This window comes from Sylvia atricapilla, chromosome 4, assembly GCF_009819655.1.
Source record: "Sylvia atricapilla isolate bSylAtr1 chromosome 4, bSylAtr1.pri, whole genome shotgun sequence".
Classification (NCBI taxonomy): domain Eukaryota; kingdom Metazoa; phylum Chordata; class Aves; order Passeriformes; family Sylviidae; genus Sylvia; species Sylvia atricapilla.
In genome coordinates this window covers 37409302-37433596 of record NC_089143.1, presented here as the reverse complement: position 1 = coordinate 37433596, position 24295 = coordinate 37409302, and the positions used below count along the sequence as shown (strand labels likewise).

Below are 24295 nucleotides of genomic sequence, written 5' to 3'. Positions count from 1 at the left end.
CAAGTCACCTTGGTGCTCCTCTTGTGCAGCAAGGCACCCTCCAGGTTCAGAAGTTGAAAAATAATTATTTTCATTACATTTTTTAAGTGAATAAAAGGTTTAACTTTCTAGGCAATAAGTGTTGGCCTTTCTGTCCATGGATGCAACTTGACATCTTCTAAGACTTGATATGGGGAGTGGCTTCAGGAATAGAAGGAAAACTGAAATTGATTGGGTCCTTAGTGTCTCTGCTCTAAAGATTAGACAAGAAACTAGACTAGACTTTATCTCAGAAAGCTGGGTCAGAGTCTGATGGGCTTTGCTTACCTGGAACAGATTTTCTCCCTGGTGCTGCAGTAGAAGGGCTTGGTGCTCTCTTTCTCTTTGGCTTCTTCATGGGGCTTGGCTGTTCTCATAACAGCATTCTGAACAACTGAAATACAATAAAATGTCAAATGGCTGGATTTAGCAAGAAATTAGTCAACTGGCATACAAATTAATTTGGTTTTTCTTAATTTGTGTGGAGTCTCATCTATGGTATTGTAACCCATATGGTGTATTTGAAGGTAAATATAACAAACTGGTTTTTTTGTTGGCTTGGAGCTCTGAGTCACTGAAGTCTCTGTTTGGGAATGAGTTCATGTGGATGATACTCTACAGGAGTTTGTAGTTGAAATGCCATGCTAAATACATGCTAATGGCAATGTAAGCTGCAGAATGTAGAAATGCATGTATCTGTTGGGCAGAGAAAGAAGGAAGAAGGTTATGGATGTTTGAAAAGCTGTTGGTGGCAGACTGTTCTACAGTCACTGGGTCAGCTGGTGGTTTATTAGATCAGTCTTAAGTACCTAACCTAAACTGACTTACCTTGTGTGATGTACAGTATTTGTCTTTCCTCAGTTTGTGTCAGGAAGAGAGCCAGGATCAGTGCAAGCTGGTCTCTTGTGGTCTCTGGTTCCTTGGGGACCAGACAAATTACACTTGGATGCAACAAAGAAAGCCATTTAATTAGCAAAGAGCAAAAACACACCTGAAAAGATGCAGTGTGTAGGGAGATACTTGCTTTTATGCTTCTTTATGTTCTGTCCTACTTGATTAAGGCTAGGTTGGATGAGGCTTTGAGCAACCTCATCTAATAGAAGGTGCCTATGGCAGTGGGGTTGGAACTGAAAGATTTTTAAGCTTCCTTCCAACCCAAGCCATTCTGTGTTTCTATGATTACTTCAGCTTTCTTCTGCTGAAAATGTAGATTGGTTTAGTTGTAATAAACTTGTAATAAAATCTTGCTATTTTGAGTTTAAAGTTTTTGTCATCTTTAGTGTGCTGTTTGTAAGGAGAGGATTTAAGAGGCTTTGGATCATACTTCTGTATTATCAAGGGTCTGCTAACAACTTTTCTGTTATTCTGCAGCAAGCAGCTGCAGATACAGTTTTGTGTTCTTTTTATTGCTCAGGTTACTAGTGCCAACATGTTTTCATTTCTAGAACATGGGAAAGACTAAAATACATCCCCTTAGGTAATGCAGCAGCTTCATTTACGATTCAGTGTAATAATATTTCTGTTACTTGGGAGTGATTGTAATCTTAATGATAGGAGCCTATTTTGCTTGCTTCAAAACTAACCCTAAGTTACAAAATCAAGGAGAGATTTCTTTGATATCAGTTTATTCTGGTATTTATCCGAGACTTTCTATTTTAGATCTCATTAGTTACTATCCAGATTACATGGTACTCTCCATACCCACAAGGAGAGGTATACTGAGAGGTACAAAGAGAGTAGATTTAGGTGAGGTATTAGGGAAAAATCTTTTCTGTGAAGGTGGTGAAACACTGGAACAGGTTGTCTAGGGAGGTTGTGGACACCCCATCCCTGGAAGTATTCAAGGCTAGGTTGGATGTAGTTTCAGACAACCTAGTCTAGTGGAAAGTGCCCCTGCCCATGGCAGGGCCGTGTGAACTAGATGATCTTCAAGGTCTTCTTTCAACCCAAACCATTCCATAAGTCTATGATTGTTTATGCTTAACTCTGCAAAGTTCTTGGACGTAAGTGGGGGCTTTGAGTGAAATGGATCTCTGTCAAGGCTTCTTTAACAAGCTGTGACTCCTGAACTACAGATGGGACCAGGGGTAGTGTGACAGAACACCAGGAATGGCAGGATGGGATGTGTAAAAGTTGAGTAAGAGTTGGATCTCAAGCAATGAGGAAGGAGATTGGTAGGTTTAAGAGCTGGTTCAGTGTTCCCCAAGCACTGAGTGCTAGTGAAAATGAGGACATTAAGACTATTTTTTACAGTAATTTGTTCTGAAGCACTCAGTGTCTTTATTTTTACTTGCTTTCAGTCAGGCAGAGTCTAATTGTGAAACTGCTTGTCACACAGGAATTCAAGGACTACTGCAGCTCTCCTAAGGAGGCATCATGTAAAATAGGTGAGGTACAGGCCATGTTCTATCTGTCATTTTTTTGTACTCTTAAATCTTCCTGAAGGTGAGAGAGTGAAGTTTGCAAGTTTGGGGTAACAGTGGCATCCCTTCTAAGAGACTGAGTTTGGCACAAAGCACTCTGGCCAGGTCTCTGGATAGTCTCTGCTTTCACTGAAGGTATCTGAACGTCCCAAAGTAAAGGAACTCGCTCCATGTGGACCAGAAGCATATGAATGTGACACTTGCATCTGTAGAACATCTAGACTTCAGGAAAGACATATACAGCAGTAAGTTCTGGGAGAGCAGTGTAATTGGGAGTGAGGAGCAGGGACAGTGGGTAAACTTTCAGTGCGAGTTGAAAGAGCAATTGTGGCAGGATTGCATGAGTTTACATGAATTTTAAATGATACATACACAGCAAGGCCAAAGAGGATGACAGAAGTGTCGTTAGCTCCCCTTGCAAATGAAAGATAATCTCACAACAGAGCAATTTCATTTAAATGGGATGCTTAGATGGGTATCATACTGACATCCAAATTTGGATACACCTTTAAACAAGGTATTCTGCAAGTAAACAGGTGAAACTCAGCATTGATTGTGTTCTCTTCTGTTAGGCAAATAACCAGGGAATCAGGTTTTTTCAACTGAAAATAGATATTCCTCCTTCTTCCATAGGATCTGTTATCTGAGGGTTTCCATAGCTTGCTTGATACCAGTTTCTATGCCTTGTGAAATACTGGCTGCAGACCATGGCAGTATGCAGCATTAGCCTGAAGTCACTGTCCTAGATGAATGCTTCTGCCATGGCAAAATAGATGGTATCCAAGAAGACAGGAAGAGCTGTTTGATCTTTTTGCCCAGGGAGCTCTTGGAGCAACCATTCAAAAAATGAAATAAAGTTGATGAACTAAGCCTTATCTTCCTCAGTGTCTTTCTTGAACTCACAGGTTCAAACACCAGCAGAGATGAACTCAGATGTTAATGAATATTGTTGGTTTTCAGACTCATTTCTAGATAACAAGAGGTTGTTTTTGTTCCATTAATTGGAATCAGTGATACAGAGGCTCATGTAGATTAATGCAAGTTACTCGGAACTTGAATGTCAAATTCTGTCAAACTCCTTCTTTATAGCAGAACATTGAGCTGTTACCAAAATCACATCTCCACAAACATTTCCTCTTTTTTACTATGTGCCCTTCTTATTTTTGGACATGCCACTTTTCCACAGGGAATGCTCTCCTATCTCAGAAATGTCAACTATAAAATAGAATAAAATTGTTGATCTTATTCCCCACTAAATTGTTTCATCTTGGCTGGCACAGGTAAATTGGGGTCTCAAAAGTACTGCTACTTTATTATTCTCCTGGTGTGCTGAGTCGATATTAGTGGCTCTGGTCTGCTGCTATCTACCAAAAACTCAGTAACTTCTGTGCTGTAGAAGTAAGTATATGTACTAGTTATTGTCCAGTTCTGCCTTATCACGCAGGACATAAGGAGGGAGTGGGAAAGCGATTTCACTCAATGCTGATGACTAGCAGTTTTGTTACAGGTAAAACTGCTAGTTTTATCTATTCCTGGTAAAACTGTTTCCTCTCAAATAGCTGCTTGGGATCTAAAAGGAAAATAACAAGTTGGATAAAGGATGGTGCAGGGCAATTAGTAGTGTTTCACATGTCAGTCAGCTTGATAGATGCTGTGAGATCTAGGAAACAGGTGAAGAAGGAAGTTGCCCTGCTTTTTTCTTATTTTTTTAATTAAGTTTAAAAAAAAGAAGAAATAAAAAACAACCCAGAACATTTTATTTGCTGTTCCTCGGATAAAGGTGGGAGTACAAAACACATCAGTATAAAAGTACTGCTCTACACTCATTTCTCCAAGGCTACTTGTGATTCTTGCACCCCATTTATATTTCAGTGTTATGTATTTTTTAGTGAGTAGAATATTAATAGATACATGTATATATAAACATGTATAGATTCGTGTGTCTATATATACATGCAAATATGCACATAGTTTATATGCACATAGTTAAATATGCTTGCTTGTTTATATCACCAAAAGTCTTTTTAGTTGTTTGGACTTGGTGATTCATAAGTAGCTTCTGACCAAGTTTCATGCTGAAGACTCCAAAAAATTATAGATGTGGGTTTTGTCTTGTAGGATTAGATTACTTGCTCTTTGGAGATGCCATCACAGCAATGTGTTTGTGGTACGAAGCTGTGAAGTTGTGGCAATACTGTGTACCAAAATTTATTCCAGGATGGTAGGTATGAATTGGTCTTGTTTAAGTCTGTTCTGTTTCTCATAGGATATTTAAGGGGGCAGAAATCTACCATGGAGAGGTAGCACTTACTGCATAATGGACTTCTGTATTGTCAGTATATGTCCAAACTGAGTGCAGCTGTGAACATAAGAATATAACTTACAGATTTATATTTTCCTGAAACTGCTGGTGACAAACACCATCAGCAGCATGGTTTCTCACTCGGGTTGCACAAAGCATGCAATGGAGGAATTTAGCAATCTGTTAGTTTTACAAACCTGCATTTTTAAACTTCAAAACTTTTCTCTAACTTAGTATCAAATTGTATTAATCTCTGTGTTTCTGCAGTTCTCATAAATGATCTGTTCTAATTTTCCACAAGTTTTAAAAGTCACTGTAGGAGCTACTGAGCGTGTAAGTATGCATTCCATCACCTTTGGAGTGCCTCAGAAATACACTGAGAGGAGTCATAGCAGGATAGAGGCTGTTTTGCCCAGGCACTGTGACAGCAAATGGCTTTCTCAAGCCAGATGGTTTGAATGTCATTGTTCGTATCTGACGAAAGGACTCGCATGGTCCAACTTCAGCCGTAATCTGAGTCAACAGGGTTGTCTTGTAACAAAATTATTTGATGGAAGGTTTAGCAAAATATGATTTAGAAGCAATGCTGCATGTGGAGCTTAAAACACACTTGTTTTGTGCAAAAAGTTGTAGTGATTGAAAAGGGCTTTTCTTTTTCTTTCTTTTTTTAAGTGATAGCAGAAATGCTGTCTTTAATAGGATAATCTTTATCCTTGTTTGAGAAGCTGGGTGTTTTTCCATTTGTACGTGCTTTTAGTCTGCAGCTGGTCCTGCAATAATTTCTAATTGCTCCAATGGAGGCAACCGTGGCAGGGTTAGGAGGTGTGAAGTTTTATGGGATGGAACCCTTTAAGAGTCAGATAACTGTTTTGAGGGAATCATTGCTTATTTTATTTATTCTCAAGTTCTCAAATGAAAATTCTGTAGTAAATCCACTTTTCTAAAATCAGGGTTTTTTTCAGACATTATTTCATAGAGAGGTTTAGGGAGTTGCCAGTCTTGAACTAGTTACTGAAGAAAAGCAGATTATGCAACTTTCACATTGGCAGTTTTATTGCCAGCTGCAACTCCAGCCCTCCTACCAGATACTGATCTTGTAGCCTTATTAAGACCTTTCATGGTTTTTACTTTATGTAATTTATAGGTATGTTTTCAAAGGGAAACAGTTATATTTTCTAAACCCTCAACTGCATTTCCTGTCTTCTGCAAGAAGGCACCTAATTTGGGAAGTAAAATGATGATGCAAAAATCCCTTTTTTAATTTGCAAGTCGGGTAGTGACTGTATTTATATCACGTCGTTGTTTCAGAAACACCCATTGCAGTTACTCATACATATTTCCCTAAGGAGTGAAAAAAACATTCAAAAAGTAGAGAAGCATGCACCAAACAGGATCTAGAAAGCTGGCAGAAAATTCTAGGTCCAACCCTATGGGAAAAAAAAAATGATCTGTGGGAAAAACTTTTTTTTAGATTATGTGTCCTTTTTATAAGGATGTAATGAGATTTTGTTGGTTTTGTTTTTTTGTCTTCAGATATGAGAGAATATGAGGTTTTTGCTTCTCTCCCCTCATTTTTGGACAACCCAGAAGTGCTGTCTTCAGATGTATGTTGTGCTCACCTCTGACCTCCCTTCACTTTGCTGTTACTATCTCTTTCAAAGCTTTTAAAATAACTTTCAGACCATCTTCTTTGGCCACTTTAGAAAGGTTGTTGGGGTTTATCTTTTATATGCATGCCTTCCAGTTTAACTGTTGTTGTATGACTACTTTTACCTGAGCCAAACTTATAATTGGTGAGGAACACTGATTAAAAATCCTTTCAGGTTTTTGATATGTCTTTTTTATTTTTTTTTTCTTTTAAAAGAGGGTATGGGTCATAATTCATAAAAGAGAGAGGAAGCCCTTGAAGTTCCTTACTAAGGCATTGTGGTTTATATGATGACTGAAGTAGTTATTTGATTGGGGTTTGACTTTGCTTTTTTTCCAGACAGTATTTGGAAAATCCTTGTCTCATTTATCTGTGGAGAAATGACCATGCACTTAAACATTTCTAGTTCCTCTTTTATTTTTATAATGTCCATAAAATGCTGAGATTAAGTGAATTTTCTTCATAGCATTTCATTTGATAGCTGTGTTTTAGATTTGTGTCCAGGGGTAGGGAGGAAGTAGTGAGCAGCTGTGTCATGCTGAGCTGCTTGCAGGGGTTAACCCACAACGAATGCTTTCTATCTTATTTGTCCTCTGTGCTCAGATATTGGAGGGATGGGGTCAATGAGTGTGTCTATGTGTTTGTGTATAACTTCCTTGTTTTAGGAAATATTTTTAGGCCAACAAATATGGAATGTATTTAGTGCGTAGAAAGGAACTACTGATAAATGCATTATAATGCAAATTGTGCATAACAGTTATAAGGAAGCTAAATGTAATAAAGGACAAGTCATAATAAAAGATAGTTCTGACAGCAGCCAAATAAATTTCGTTCAGAAGTGTGATGCTTCAGTCTAAGAACTGGCAAAGTGGAAGCTCATAACTGTTTTATAGGTAATGGAAGTGAAATGAAAGGTTATTTAATTCCACACAAACCGGGGGAATAGGAAATTCCTGTCTGATTGAGACTGATGATCCAGGGTAGTGACTGAGCATGGCAAAGCTACCTTCTATGTGGCCTGCTCTTTGGACTCTTCCAGCGTCTACAGCTGTTTATTTCAAATTTTCAGAAGGTTTCTCACAGCCCTTTTACAGTCCCATTGTGGACCTGTCATCCATCACAGTAAACAGTGGGTTTCCACTGGGTTTATCCATGACTTTCATGATTTTTTAACCTTCAGTTTTATACACCTCAGCCATCGCATCTCCAAACTGCAGGGTCTTGGAGATGAAAGATGAGTGGCTTTTTCTGGTCTTTCATCTCAAGATACCTTTCTACCGTCTCCTTGATTTTGGTTACCCTACTCTGCACTTTCTCTGACTCCTTTTGAAATGTGGAAACCAGAACTAAATATTACTGAATATATGAATGCATCAAATTTTATGTAGTCAAAATTATGCTCTCTTTAAGCATCCTTCCTGATGATGCTGACTGTTTTGTTGGCTTTTATAGCTGCCTCCGCACTCAGAGCAGGAATTAGATGTGAGCTGAGAGCTCAGCAGTGTTCTGACAGTCTAGTGGCAAAGCCTTTTGATTTCTAGGGTAAGTGTGAGAGGATGCTCTCTTCAAAAGTCCTCTCAGGGCTTTATTTAGATCCATGACAGCCTTCGACTTTTTTGCAAAATATGCGTTTTCACATGCCCTTAAACTTCCCTTTTCTAACACTGACTTTTGGGTTCCTGAAAAAATGATGGAACAAGAGAATAATGTAACACTTCTGCATGTTGTATGTCCTCCCTGTTTTAAACTATAACAAACAGAGAACTCAGAAAGTTTCTTGAATAAACTCCTTATTTTGAATTAGAGCCAGTCTGACTCCTATTGTTACCATGATAACCTAGAAATATTATATACTGTATTTTTCTTAATTTCTGGACGTTTTTTACAATGAATTATGTGAGGGAAATAGTATCACATAGTAGGAAGTACTATGTGGTTTAATTGAATATGGACATGAGTCAGCATTGTACCCTTGTTGCAGTAAAGGCAGAGTGCATAATGGGTGGATGCCCTAGAAAGAGCTTAGCTGTCTGCAATTCTGTGTGATTTCTCCTCCCACACTGCCCCAGCAGAGGAGAGATGTTCACAGATGCAGAGGACCTAGCAAATACCTGCTAGGGAGGCTGGGTTTGGCTGGGAAAAAGTCTAGTGGGGAACCTAATTGCATCTTTTCACCCTTAAAAGTGAACTTGCAGAGCAAATGGAAATAAAATCTTCTGAGGGGTGCAGACTGAAAGGACAAGATGCAATATGAGAAACTTCTACTGAGGTATGAGGAAAAAATTCACTGGGTGAAGCAACTGGAACAGGTTTTCCTGAGAAACTGGACAAATGGGTGTGAGTGGACAAGCCTGAGAAACCCCATCTCACTGTGAACCTGCCTTCAGCAGGTTTGAGTGGGTAGCATCCTTCTGATCTCAAAATTTTGTTTGATTCTGAGGCATTGCTAAAATGCGTGTTGTTTCCTGCAGATTTCTAAATGATCTAACACTTGTCCTGCTTACAAATAAACAGTTTTAGCAGGAAATCTGAACCTTCAGCAACACTTCCCTGTCATACTCCTGGACAGTAGTATTGGAAAAAGTTGCGACTGTGTGTTTTGGAGTGCATTCATGGGTGGTGCTGTTGTATCCTGGAGACTTCACACTCAGACACTTCAAAGCCTTCCTGTCTAGTGTCTTCCAAAATCACCCACCCTTCTTCTAACCCCACAAACCTCATTGATCACTAAAAATGCTGAGCAGTTTTCATAATACCAGCCTTTCCTCTCAGTGAGAATTTCAAATCTCTTGGTGTGGAGAGAGGGAGGAGTGCAGTAAAATTGTTTTAAACAAGGATGCAGGAGATGCCAGTAGTGGTGGCAGTTCTCTTCAGCCCCAGCACTGCCTCCCCAGGCAGGTCTGCTTGTGTCCATGCAGCTGATCTCGTTTCTGCCTCTGTCCCCCATGCCATCAGTGTCACCTCCCAGCTGTAAATCAGCTGTTGCAACAGAGGGAGGAGCTTGGTGGGAGTGAGCTGGGGGAACAGCGGTGTGTGTGGAGGGCAGAGATGATTTGTGGCTCGTGGCTGCCACAGATGTATGTGCCACATTACTCAGTTACAACACTTTCCCAGCTGAGGCTGTTTCTAGCAACCACTGAGACCCTGCAGAAGTCTGAGCCATAGAAATCTCAGAAACAGCACTCTCTGTCTGATAGTGGGACCAAGGATGCCATGCGCTCTTTGTCTCCATGTCACCTTCTTCTTGATAAAATACTCTGTCAGTTCCCTTTGCACATCAGTTCGAGCTACAGCTCAAACTACATTCAGGTGAATATGTCCTACATGGGTACTTGGTCTTTGGGAATGCTTTGGGCATTCAGGCATTTCCACGACCAGCTCACCAAGATAAGTGTTGACAACAGCTGGTGATGTTCTTCAGCAGTCAGTAGCTTTAGTAAAATATTCATTGAGCCCCTCAACAGAGACTTCTCCATACTTGCTCATGATATATTTAGTACCAACTCCTAGTGCATTAAGCTACTGGATGTAAATAAATAAAGGATGATCAATTGATATGGTCTTCTATTTCTCTATTTGTGTATGCAGGATGACAAAGAAGCCAACAGACCCCTGCCAAACAAAGGAGACCATGGACTTGGAAATGAGAAGTTCAAACCTGTGGTACCTTGGCCTCATGTTGAAGGTGTGGAAGTGGACTTGGAATCAATTCGAAGGAAAAATAAGGCAAAAAATGAACTAAATCATCATGGTGTTGATAACAAGCAGCAAAACATCATTCAGAGGCAGTATCTCACATTTAAACCTCAGACATTTGTATACCCAGATCCCGTGTTACGACCTGGAGTCCTTGGTAATTTTGAACCCAAAGAGCCTGAACCTCATGGAGTTGTTGGTGGCCCTGGAGAGGAAGCAAAGCCATATGTTTTGGGACCAGATTACAAAGAATCCGTTCAAGACAGCATTAAAGAGTTTGGGTTTAATATGGTGGCAAGTGATATGATCTCACTAGATCGGAGTGTTAATGATTTGCGTCAAGAAGAGTAAGCAAACCTTTTGTTTTCTTTTAGTTCTGTTTTTATGAGATTCCATTATTTGCTTTCCATATATCTGAACTGATGCTTAAAACACTATTTATAGGCCACTTAAGGCTTCTTGTACTGAAGGCATGAGTGCTGTACTCTACCATGTTTGCATATGTTGTTTTTAGTGTTGTTGCAGTGATTCCTTCCATGAGTACTTAAGCCGTAGTGATTTATCTCTGAAGTAACCTGTTTTAGTGTCTAATTGCATGTATTTGCATGTCTAGCCATAGTCTTAATTGTCATATCTTTTCTTAATCCATAACTCCTTAAGATATGTCTTCAAGAAGGAGGGATTATATTTATTAGACATCCCTATACTAGTTAGTTTGTTCAGTTTTGATTTACCCTGATGCCTTTAAAATGGAGCACAAATAGAAAACAGAAACAAAGAAATACTGTTGTTCAGTTGGAATAACACTGCCTAATTACCTGCAGTAACAGAAGTTACTGCATAGATCTGCCACAGTGATGGTTGGAGTAGTCTTCAAACAATTTCTCACAGCCTTTGCCCTAAAGAGGTAAGCAATCTTAGAAAAAACATATGTTTACTTCCTGAAAGGGTGTCTAGTGTCGGGGGAAAAATCTGGAAAGTTATTAACGTTTGCTCAAGAATTACTAACAGGTTTGCACAGTCTTTTCTGACTTTTGATATATCTTGAAGCCAATTTTGCTTTCAGGTTAATCTGCATTTGATATAATTTTCCATGTTAAGTATCAGCTAGGGACATGTTTCTGAGCAAACTGATTTAATGGGCGGGTATTTTTTAGTCTTTTTTTTGGCTAGGGTTTTGTGGGTGGTGTATTAAGTTGGATATGACGTTAAGTACTTTGCAGTTTTCACTTCCTCCTCACCCCCAGCAATGGAGCTATGCTTATCCCTGGACTGGGTGCCAATCTCTGGCTGTGTGTTTCCAGCTGCGGTAAATGACCTGTTGGTGGTTCATTGACGGGTTACTGGGGATCTGCTCTGGGCTTTTACGGTGGGGTTTTTTTTCATTTTGCCAGGTAGGAGAGAACTGGCCAGGTGTGGGTCTGACTCATACCCATGCATGTGCAACTGCTTGAATTTGCTGTGTACTGTGCACTCATTGAAAGCAAATGAAGGACATGGAATGCAGCATTTCACTTCCTTCGTGCTGTGTTCTTCAGATGACTTTACTAAAGGTTTCCACTTGCTGGCAGTCAGAGGAGAGGACCATGCCTGTCTGCTCTTGGTGGCAAGAAGTGCCAGCTGTCCTGGGGATTCCCTTTGTTTTTCTTTCTTTGCTGTGCTCAGAAGTTGGTCCTGTGTACTGAAGAGTTTTTTCTGAAAGGGAAGAAATGTTCTAGGTAACCTGTGTACATCAGGTTTTGTACATTTGTTTTTTTAGGGGATTATTCCCTAAACACTACTACTTCTGAAGTATTAGTACTACTTATGAAGTAGCTGAAATATTTCTTCACTCTGTAAGGGCAGCAAAGCAGAGGTGGCAACGTGTCACATGCAGGTGGGACTGGGCTGCCTCTGCCGCAGTGAGTTGCTGTACCTTTGGCAGCAGAACTCTACTCCCCTTCATTTTTACTCCAGGTGAAAGGCATCAGAGAGCTTACAGTATCTCCCAAATAGTTCCACTCCTGTAGCTTCCTGAAGTATTTTTGGCATAATCTCAGAATTTGTCTTCTGTTCTCAAGGACATTAATAAATAAATACTCCCAAAATTTATTAAATACTTTGAGGAAGAGGAGGGACAGCCATGAAAAGATTAATTTTAGAAACTCTTTCCTTCAAGCAGAGCTGCTAGATAAGCCTCTGTGGAAGTCAAAACCAGCAGCTCAAATCAAAGTTAGGTTTCAGTATTTAATGATTTAATGTTCTAAGCAAGTAAACAAAACAGCATGAAAAAACAATGTGAACAGAAGGTATCTTTCAGACAACATTATATCCCTTACTTTATGTGTTGAAAAGTTGGGATGCTTGCAATTGCTTAAGTAGGTTAAAGGTTTATAGCTTCTGCATGTCTCCTGGGAACAGAAGAGAGGGGAAGCAGTGTGACATTGGCTGATATTGCTATATGCTTTCAGGCTCCCACACGCGCACTTTCCTGCTCACTCCCCAATACCAGAGAGAAATGCAGCAAAAGGTAGTGGATTACCTGTTGTATGCACCATTTATTTTCCTCCCACTGATCTCTTTAAAAAGACATTTATGGCTGGTAAGGCCACTCAGCATTCACTTCAATCCTACCAAAGAGCAATACAGTAATTTGTTGTTGTTGTTAATAGTCAATCCTACCAAAGAGCAATATAGTAATTTTTTTTGTTGTTGTTAATAGTCAATCCTACCAAAGAGCAGTATAGTAATTTTGTTGTTGTTGTTAATAGTATCTTGGCATTGCTAATTGGGGAAGATCTTTCTGGTAAAGTCTGAATTACTGGTTCCTAGAAAGGTAGACCTCCCTTCAGCTCTCTCTTTCTTCAAGCATCAGAATTTTGAAGCGTTACCCTGTGCAGTCAGGTTTGTTCAGTGAAGTATGCCAAATGCTTTCCCAGGCTGTGCTAGCAAGAGCGAAATAGTGCTGCAAGAACTGTCTCTCTCAGCTTAAAAGCCATGTAGCCTCAGGGCTTGTCCCTGCTGGAGGGAGAAGAGGAAAGAAATGCCAATAAAGGGAGTTTCAATTCTGCTATGTTTGGATTTGACTTTGTAGTCTGACATGTTGCCAGGATGATTTGCCAGCTGCCTTTATTGATTCAGTAGGAACTTTGCTGGTGATTCTGGGCAGTCTCAGCTGCTCTAAAAAGCCTTAATTCTTGCTGTATCCTGTTGAGAGGAATGACACTGGATGGTATGTCGAAGTTTTTTGTCAGGTACATCAGAATATTTGTTTTGCCAGTACCACATACTCTTAGCTTATGGATTTTAACAAATATATTTCAGTGTTAACGCCCAGCACTTGTGTTGACATACAAGAAGTCATAAGTTTGATTTTAAAAAATCAAGAATGTATGGGGGATATGTAAAAGTCAGTGTACAAAATTTAGAAGATGGCTCATCTCACTGCAATCTTTCAGCACTCTGCAGGGAGGCCAGGGGGAACATAAACTGGATTATGGTAGAGAGATACTTGTTTTCCACCTTATTTCTAGCAGCAAAGAAGTAGAGCAGGCTTAGCAGTCCTGCCTAAACCTCTCTACAGTAGCTGGAAGAATTTTTTTAGTTTAAACTTGATGATTTTTACCTTTTTGGATCTATTTTTCTCATTCTGATAGGTGGCAGTCCCGTAAGAGCAGTCATCTCTATTGGATTTTTCACATTATTCCTGCTTCCTAGCAGATCTGAAAATAAAATTAATGTTAGCTTTTGGAAAGAAGGACATTAATTTAATTGCTCCCAGAATTTTTTTTTTTTTTTTTTTTTTTTTTTTTTTTTGATTCAGGAGCCGGCATGGAGGTAGAGCTGAAGTAAAAAAGTAAAAATAGAGAATAGAGTGATACATTTTCTAGATTATTTTGGATCCAAGATAAATACACCATGCTAAGGAATCAAAGAAGGGACCTAGGTTTGAGGGCGAATGCTGTTGGGTAACAAGGTGTCCTCTCAAAAAAAACCCAGGAAGTAACTGTGGAGAATTGCTGCTAGGAATAACAAGAATCAAGATGTTTAACCAGTATAATAGTCCACTTGCCCAGAGTACTTTAAAATAAATTTAATTTTAAAAATGCATCTATACTGGGTCTGACCAGTGATTGTTTCTCTTTACAATTTAGCTCTGGCCAAAAACATATGCTGGTGAGAAAACATACAAGAATGGATAAGCGTCATTCCTGGCAACCAGTGCACTGGGACACTGGAGCCAAAAATTAAACAGGGTTGTCATGCTTCAGAGAACTCTTCTATGCACAGACTTGTCTTTTGAAATGCATTTATAGTCTTGAAATTAATGACATCCTGAGTCAGTGACTGCAGAATGTGGTGCTTGTTTTGACCTCTTTTCCCAGATACAGATACTGTTATGTGCTTCTGTGACTCTGCTGCCCTGTGATATGGGAATATCAGAGATAGCTTCATGAAATTGCTATATAAATGTTTCATGTCCATCCTTATTATTCCTGGTTTTTTTTTTCCCTTTTCATTAACTCTGAGCTAAAATTCTGAAAGACATATCCACATTCAACTCCAAGATTTTTTAAAACTTTTTTTTTCCCCAGTGGTAATGCAGAGTTTAGGATCTGTAACTGAGAATATGCTCTGTGTGGTCTAACACTCCATATATAATCATTTGCACTTGCACTGAGCTCTCCTCATGGCTTCTTTCCTTGATAGTGTTCTTGAATTATTCTGCAGCTGTTTATAGTAATTTTAATTGCAACTACCAAGAACTTTCCTATTGTTCAAGAATGACCTGGAAGAGGAGGTAGTTTGCTTAGCTCGCAGTGGAGTCATTTATGCTGCTAAAGTCACAAACTTGGTTGCAATTTGAAATGAATAGATTTTAACAGTTATTAACCTAAGAGATCTGCCATACTTTAATTAAGAACTGTGCCTGTAAAGAAAGCAGAGAACCTCATCAAATATTTTGGAAATTCAGTTAGTGTATTAATAGCCTCTTTCATGTCCACATAATTTTGATTTCTTTCAAGGATGATAGTATTTTTCTGTGGTGTGGCCTTTTTTCCACAAAAGCTATGCCTATGGTTTACTGATTTTGTTATTTATTACTGTCTTCTATTCAACACAGAACTCAGACTTAGTGAGTTTCAGTTCTTCAGAACCTCAGAGTCCTTTGATAAAAATTCGTGTTATGTGTTCCTCTGTTTGATAACAAGATTGGAGTCAGCTGTACATGACAATAGTTTGTCAGTTTATGTTCCATTGTTTAGGAATACTGGGGTTATTTAAAAGAGGCAATTAGCCTATTCATGGCAGAAAATTCCAGTAGAAACTATCATGCAGATTATCTGAAGTCAGGACTATTTAGTAAGAAGTATCACTGTGTACTTGCCCTTTTTTTTATTCTCATCTCAGGATATCTGGTGTTGGGCACTGCTGAGAGTTCAACAGAAATACTTAATTTAGCTTTTCTGCTTCTGAAGTGGTCTCTTTTCATTTTGATCATGTATCAGCCCAACAGACTTTCTGGCAGGCGTCCTACTTCTGGTGTTGGAAAAAAAATACTTCATAGCAGCTTTATACTTCAGTAAGCTATTTCTCAAACTTGGGTTTTGAGGGGTTTGGCATTTTTCCTTTTATTCTGTCTTATTATTTACATGCACTTAGCTTGAATTAATGCTCATTTCTGTTTCCCTTGTTTGGGCACCACCCTGTGCATTTAAAGAATGTATGCCTTACTGCTAACAGCATCTGGTTTTTAATCATGCTGTCTTTCCCTTCTTCCCAGTTCCCCTTTTCAAAAAGAAGTGTCCTCCTGCCTGTGTCTTCTGTCCTATCAGGTGCTCTGATTCTTCCATACACGTCACAATTCTTCCATATAGAGATGCTCTCTGAGTCTTCCTTGGAAATCCAGTACTTCTGTGTGGTTCTGCTGATGGCTTCCCCTTGTCCTTATGCTAAACTCTAGTAAACTGGCTCTGATTTATTCTAGCACAAGGACTAAATTAACAAAAGTTAATCACTTCCAAAAATCTCACCCAGTGCTAATGAATTCAAGGTCATTTTTTTTCCTGGATCCTGTTTCTTGAAGGTGGGCAAGAATTTGTTTTAGTCAGTCTTCAGGAATCACTGTTGAGCACCAGGACCTTATAAATATGGTAGAGCATGATGTCACACTGACATCACAAACTTCTGCAGTGCCCTCTGGTGCCATCCATCCAGTCCCATGGACTTGTCGTGTGTGTATCCCATTTGCCCAAGGAAGTGGTCTCTGACTCACCTCTGTGGTGAGTATTCCTTCTCTTCTCTAAGTTGCCCCCAGACTCAGGGGTTTGGGAGGTGTGACAGCAAACCTTGCAAGTAAACAGTCAAGGAAATCAGATGTTGAGTGTCCAGGCCTTTTATGTGCCCTTTGACACAAAATTTCATCCCTTTTATCAGTAAACTCATGTTTTCTTTTGTCTTTTCTTAGCCTACAAGCTCTTCTCATTGCCCTTTCCATCTTATGGATTTCAACTCCACAAAGCTTTGCCTTAATGCTCTCTTCACTGGCTCAGGCATATTTCTATACTCCTTCTAGGTAGCCAGTCAATGCCTCTACCTTCCCTACTCTAGCCTTCTGGAGTTCTTGGTGCAGCCAGATGGGTTTTCTGCCACGCCTGTTTGACTTACTGCTGTGGGAATGGATGGCTCCTGTGTTTTGGGGAGGCTGTCCTCAAAGATGCCATTCCTGGGCCCTTTTTGACAAAGCTGTAGCGCTCCAAATCATTAATTTCTTGTAGCAGATAAAAGGAGATATTTAAATAATGCACGGAAGAGTCAAAAAAGGGAGAGAATCTGCCTGATGGACAAAACCATTGATGACCACAGATGTAGAGCTCTGAGAGGAGGCTGTTTAGTGTATGGCCCACAGGAGCTACACCTGGTTACACAAGACCAAATCAGTGCAAGATGTTCCAAGGAATCTGTATTCAGTATTTCTAAAATTGCTTATCTATGATGCATCAGTTGCAGTAGCCTCTTTGTATAATTCTAACTCAAAAGCACTAAGAATCAATGTAGGTTTTCCTTTTGAAGTCCACTTTCACAGTAGAACACTCCAGTCCACACTTGCTATTTTAATTTCTTTATTTGCTGAGTTTGAGACATGCTTACTGCACTTTTGAAGTCAAGAAGCATTTCTTACAGTATGTTTTAAGTGATGCACTGTGAAACTCCCTGTTTCTCCTATTAACAAACTTGCACTACTGTAGAGCCCTTAAGCCAAGGATGTTTGTAGTGCTGATCAGATTTCATGCCAGGGTAATTAACTGTGTTGGCTGAAGGAAAGGATGTAGAGCTCAATATGCTTTGCTCAGGCTTGGATATGCTGTTGTTATCCAACCCAAGACTTGCTTACAAATTATTCTCACTGACCCAGAAGGTTTTAGTCTTATGACTTTATTAAGCTAGATTTTTTTTGACATCTTCTTTTGACAAGCGTTGAAGGAATTTTATCCAGAGTAGTTTGACTGGAAGAGGTACATCATTAATGTTATGGCATGAGACAATTAATCTCTTGCTGGACTTTTTTTCAGTATGACAATAAATAGCTGCTGTCTGTTCATCAGAGTGGGCCTGAATTTCAGCTGCATCACCCACACACATCTGCCAGTATGATTGCGGCGGAATAAATATTTTAAGTGTTTTTTCCTTCTGTGGATTATCCAGTTTGAGTTTTCCTTTATAAGGACATAGTTTCTGTTTGAGGGCATAGCCCCTGGGCTGTACAAATTTGTACTTGAATAATTGGATCTGTTGCCACAGGTCACCTTTGACTTCAAACAGAACAAAGGGCAATGAGCTTTTGTTGAAAGACCTGTAGAGGTAACTCTTCCTTCCTTGAGTACAATGTTGTCTGCATACTGAAATGTATTTTTGGACAACTTGTTTTTGCAGCTCGTTTATAAAACAAAAGAGAAAGAGAATTGACTTGTTTTTAAAGGTTGCCCATGTAGGTTTTTTTGGAGGGTGTTTGGTTTATTTTCAATTTTATTTTTAGCCTAGAAAAAGGAGGGAATGTCTTGCCAAAGATAGGCTTCTGACTTCACTAAGAATGCATACATGCAGGACTGTGCAAGAGTAAGGCTGAGCTGGTAGTAAAGGTATTTTTCCTATCATAGTTTGATGGTGCCAGCTGGGACCCTTTTTATGGTCCAAATGCTGTTAAAATATTGAATTGTATAGAAAATTGTTAGTGATGGACTGGAGTAAAAAAATACCAAAATCTTTAGCTGTGACTAATTACTCAGGGTATGAAATAAGGCAGATGTATCTTGGTTCCTCATTAGAAATGGACAGTCATATTACTCTGGGCAAATAACATGACTTTAATATATTCTCTTACAGTAAGTAGTTACTTGTCCAGATCAATCTTTTTGTAGCTAAGAAGATTGAATACAAAGGCTCTGGAGTAGGGCCTGCTTTCTTCAGGAATGTGATTAGTTCCTTAATTATAGCACTTGCAAATTACATATTTGATACTGTTACAAGAAAAAGGATTTCAGTAATTACTTTTGGTATCTATATCATTGGAAATGAAACATTAGGGACTTGTTTCATTTTGCATGGTACCTTGGGAAAATCTTTTATTCCAATGCAACATATCACTGGAACTGTTCTGTAACAAAGAAACGAGTTCTGTAATGTGCACATAAATTTTTGTGCACCTCAGTGAGAGCTGAAGTTGAGAATCAGGTGAATTATAGTGGTCACAGTAAATCAGGAAGGCTAGCTTTCCACTGCTGATTATCAGCTGCCTTACTGCTGGCAAGACTTCTGGAGGGGGAAAAAAATGGTGTTTAAATTGTAATTAGGCATGTATTGTGAGAACATCTCATGTGGTCAGGAAGATTGAAATCCAGGCATTCACCTTAAAGCAAACCCCAGCATTTTCTGCTAACATTTTCAGATCCCAGTAATGAAAACTACAGAGAAAAGGGATCCTTTGTCTCTTCAGTGTTGGGCTTGCTAGCATTTCAAATGTTAAGTTTTGAGGGAGAAATAATTGAGCCCAAGAATACAAAGAAGTTGATGGGAAGTATCAGGTGTGTTATCTGTAGTTGGATTTACTTACCTTCTGTGTGTGCATCTGAAATGAGATGACACCAGCTCTGAACATGACCCTCTTACTACAACAAAAACATACATATATAGCACAGCACCTGGAGTATATTTCAATTCTGACTTAACCTTGACTTCAGTGGGAGGGCAGAGAAGAGGTGAGAGATTTCCTGCAGCTGTTCGTGTAACCCTCCAGGTGCCAACTTGCAGTGCAGAAATTCTGGGGCACATGGAGGAATCATTTTGTCAATGAGTTGTAATCTGAATGTGAAACTAAAAAATGAAATGCATTTCTTATGCTCTGTCTGGTTCTTGTTAACCAGACTGTACTGTGCTGGAGCATTCAAATAAATGTGCTTGATACAAGTTATAATGCACTCCAGATGAGCATGGGTAGGAACTTCAGGTTCAATATCTGATCAGCAAGGCATGGTGGAAATACAGTAATTTCTCAGGGACTGAGCTCACTGCCTCAGGTTTCTTTCTAGTTGGTTTATTACATTAGGTAAGGCTTGTAAAAGTTTGATAAATCCAAATTAGGGCGCAGCCCCCTCTGCAATACCCACACTGTGTCACCAGGCTGCAGAAGGCCTCAAGAGTCATCTTCCCTTTTAAACTAAAACAGGAAAGCAGAGGACTTTTGCTCCATCTCCCTGTATGGGAGTTTCTCCTTCCCTGAGGAAAAATTGTTTTAGGTCACCTAGATACCCCAGCTTACCTGCCCTGTGGTGTTTACTGCTTCAGTTTGTTCAGTGTTAGTTAGTGATAGTACAGGCAAGAATCTTGTGATTAGAAAAAATTGCAAAGGTTATTCCTTTCATTCTCTTGTCATCCCTAATGTTGGGTTTTTATGCAAACCGTGCCCTGGATTTGGATCATGATGACTTCAGAGGTACAGTAGATACAGCTTTTGCTTCCAAGAGCACTAATAATAAAATGCAGTCACAAAGCCTTGCAAGTTACTGCAAGAATGGAAATGGGCAAAGCTTGTAGCTATTTTAAAAATAGCAAATGCTGTTTCAAGCATAGGTTTAAGCTGTTTGGTATGTGTAAATAGAGGTTTTGCTGCTGTCTGCTGAGGGAAAAAATTATTCCACTGATCAATCTGTCCTTCTTGTGTTGTCTGTTTACTTCTCTTCCAGAACCTGTTTTGTAGATCCACTACTGTAATCTTGTTTTGATACTGCTGGTGCACAAAAATGCCCCACAAGACTTCATAGGTAACAAATGCTATTAGCATTAGATTTACTAAGTTGTATCCTAACAGAGAAATGCTCAGTTCTGTGATCTGTTTCTGTCTATTCTGTCCATCATAGCCTAGACTTAGGCTATGATCCCTCTGCCTTGCAGGTGTTAAGCAGCCAGTCTCAGCTACAACCTTGGTGATGTCAGCCATGACAGATGAGCAAACAGTTGAAGGTGTTTTGGTGGGAAAAAAAAAAATCAATCCTATCCATTTCCCTAGAGGTTAGACTCCAGTTTCACTGCAGTAGTCTTAATAAACCGGTGATTTAAAATAACAAGGAGCTCTGAATTTAGTATCAAAAGTATGTAAACAGCATGCTATCAGCTGGATGCCTATCTCCTTGTAGATAAGAACAGGACTTACTAGAAAAGGAAACTGAAAATGAGAAAGGATCTCCTAACTTACTTTTGGGATTTGCTTGTGCTGCACTCTTTTGAAGAGTTGAGAAAAATGCATCTGCTATAAAGCAGTTATAATAGGTGATAGTACAATTATCAATTTCATACCACTTTAAACATGAAATAAAATTTAAAATACTGTTAAAAATTGTGAACAGTTCTATATTAATGGAGAAGAGAATTACATTTTTAATGTTGGTTACGATTTGAGGATAAATAATAGGGACCTTCAGCTTTTTACTGATTCAGGTCCCTCATTTTGCAACAGCTGATTGGCTTCTCAGGAGCTTCTTTGACTACTGGAGTAATTACAGGATGTGATGGCAGCTGCCTGCCCTCTTGGAGGAATCTCTACTGGTACATTTTGGTCTTAGCACACAGTACAGTGCTTTAAAATCCAGAGGGTACTGATGTGTCCTTGGTACGTGCAGGTGCAAGTTGGAGAGCTGACACGAGGAAAAATAGTATCAGGGTGGAGAGTCATGATGCACAGTCATGATACCTCTTACTTCTTCAGAAGCTTAGGTGGTGATATGCTGACAAAGTTAGGGGTCCAGCATGACAGGAGAAACTCTTCTCTTGGCTCAAATCTGAAATTTCCCCTCTAAGGGCAATTAAGGGGGCTCACCTCTAAATTACTGTCGAGGTGCTCTCCTTTTTCAGCTGTTGCATTTTGCTGGTGGCTGGATTACTCTTCCAGAAAAAGCAGAGTCCACTTCTGGCTTTTTTTAAGCCTGAGAAAATTTGAGTCTTTATCTGCATCTTCAGTGATAGCTAACAGGGAGTCTGTATGGCCATCCCAGCCTTGGACCACGTAGCCACAACCACAACTGTGGGGCCCTGGGACACGCTAAGAGCAAGCTAATGAATAGAGTAAAAAGCTGTAAGAACAGAAATTTCCCCTAGCCAGGAGCACTCCAGCCCAGATGCTCAGCTTCTTGTGCAGAGGGTCTCCTGTAGAAGCACTCGTCTCTGCTGTGGCTGGTGCACAGCTTTGTGATTCAGGGATAAAGGGACGCTTGGTGTGGCACAGGCTCCTGCAGAGCTGTTTCCTCCAGGGGTGGAGAGGGAGTAGAACTAATTCACATTCCAAGTATGCAGCTAATAGACAGAAAAAAACATTACTCACCCTGGTTCTCAATTAGATCCAACTGTGCCTTCTGAAGGGTTTCATCTTGTTTCAGTGATGAATCAGTCCTGTTTTTTCCCCAGTAGAACCAGTGCTGATTGCAGAATGGAAAGTTTTTTTTCATGGACTGATCTGCAGGTGTTGTTTCCTTTCACCCATGAGTTCCCAAGGAAAGGGACACAAACAGAGCAGCTCTTCCCTGCAGCACTGCCCAGGTGAAGGTGTTGCCAGCCCTTCATAAATCTGTGCATGCTTGTTCCTCTTTCACCATGCATAACTCTTAACGGGGCTCAGGAAAAGTGATGTGAAATGCCTAGAGCAAGCTTGGCTTAAGGATGCTACCTGCTTATCTGCTGCATGTGCCATCATCCTCTTAGCTCGTTCAATAAGATTCAAAATGCCTTTGTTAAGTGATTTGTTTACTGATTCGGTGCATGGTGTGTTGCCACAGCTGGCCTGCAGTCTACACCTGGAAGGCCATTGTGCTAATATATGGGCAGGGGATGAAGGACCCAGGGATGAAGCTAGAGGTTGAAACGTTAAATCCTCTTGTCACAGACCCTTCTGTACTTTGAATGTGCTTGTGCCAGTTTTCAATACCTTGTAGCTTTTGCAATAAACATTCATATCTGCTTTACCCTCTCTTTTAAAAAATCAAGAGCATTCCTGGAAATTCAGTATTTTTTTTTCCTTTTTTGGTGCCTAAATCTACAGGAAGGCCGTACTGTAAAATTCAGCTTCAAACACAAGGAAAGTTCATTTATCATTTCTTGGTATGTGGTTTGCCAACCACTGGATGTCAGTGCTGCTCCACTGAGGAAAGCTTTCCCTGCTTCCTTCCCTGAAGATGTGAAGGAAATGAGGCTACTGGCTTCTGTCGCTCAAATACCTGAGCAACATTCACTTTTATTGAAAAAAAAACCAAACCTGCCACAGAGATTAAAACATTTATTAATTGCACGTATCTAAAAGCAACTACTCTATTTCAAACCTCTAATTCTCAATTCAGATGAGAAATAAGACTGTGCACAAGAGTTACTGCAGTCTGTCAGAAGTTTATGGGCTTGATGAGTCGGTCTGTGGCTGTCTAATAAATGAAATAAAGTGTCTGGAAAAAGCTGGAAGCGTGATCTTACTAGAGATATAAATGTAGTGCTTCACTGCTTGCAAATGGCACATTTAGCAGCACCTAGTTTGAGGAGAATTAAGTTGGCTATGTAGCAAAAAGCCTGTCTAGACCTCTGGGTTTATGTTTAAAAAATTTATTAAATACAGATAAAATACGCTTGTAAATTGTTCATAGATGTATTGTTCAATTCAGGCTTTTGTAAGAGGTTTGACTCTTTTAAATTATGCAAAGTTACTTACTCTCCTTCATTCTTACGCTTTTCACCATTTTGTTCCTAAAGATGACTAACCTACACTGCAGGAAGTGGGAGAAATAAGCAACCAAAGCTTCTGAGTTCTTTTCAAGGTTTCTTGGTTTTGTCCTTGAAGGCAGTCTGAAACATTGTAGCTGTCCCTCTTTTTTTATTTAGAAATAAGAAAAAAAGTTTCCTAGCTAAACTGCTGCTTGTGCAGGTCAGCTCAGTGCAAGCTGCATCAGCTCCTGCCTTCTCCTTTGAGACAAAAGGTGCTGTTCTGCTACCTTTTACATGGAGCTCTAGCATGGCATTCAGCTGACCTTTTTGGAATTATAACACCCTGTTTTCCACCTTTTAACATAACCACGTCACGAAAATTAATGCTGAGAATATATGTGTGAAGCAACACCATTCTGTTATAAATCTGTTATTAAACATATTAAATCTTCCTTTTTCACAGCCTACTAAACACACCTAGGTAGGGTATCCATTTTCTCTCTGCAGATGGCTAAGGAAGTTGTTGACAGCTTAAATGCTTGTGCTACAAATGGAGGTACTGCAGTCTGTAATCAGCTGGAATCTTTGAGAGGGATATGTGGAAGGAAGGCATCAGTGGCCTGAACCTTTTAAACAGGCAGTCTAGCACTTTTTTATTGGTAACTATGATTAGCTGCAGCTACTTCAGGTATAAAAACTATTGAGCTGAAGGATTTTAGTCAATAATTGGTACTTTTAGAGATTGTGCTGTTTCAGAGGTTGCTTACAATGCACCTCAGAAATGAAATGCCTTATTAGATAAAATTTTGTTATAGTCTGTTTTGATTCTGTAATTTTGTTCTCTCACAGGAACAAAATTAATAGTATATTTCTAGCAATGTCTTTTATTTTCTGTGAGGTGAGAAATGGGTATTAATACACTGAGAAGTGAAATGCATCCTTCACTAGAGAAACTCTTTAAATACCTATGGATTCGTTATGTGCATTCTTTACATG

General features: G+C 39.5%; 1 protein-coding gene across 1 annotated transcript in view; it reads left to right on the top strand.

The window, feature by feature from the left end:
- The window catches only part of GALNT7 (polypeptide N-acetylgalactosaminyltransferase 7), a 71591-nt gene that overhangs the window by 21806 nt on the left and 25490 nt on the right, over positions 1–24295 (top strand). The window contains 1 exon segment of the mRNA XM_066317597.1: positions 9980–10434. Within this exon segment, the coding sequence (XP_066173694.1) occupies positions 9980–10434 (455 nt within the window).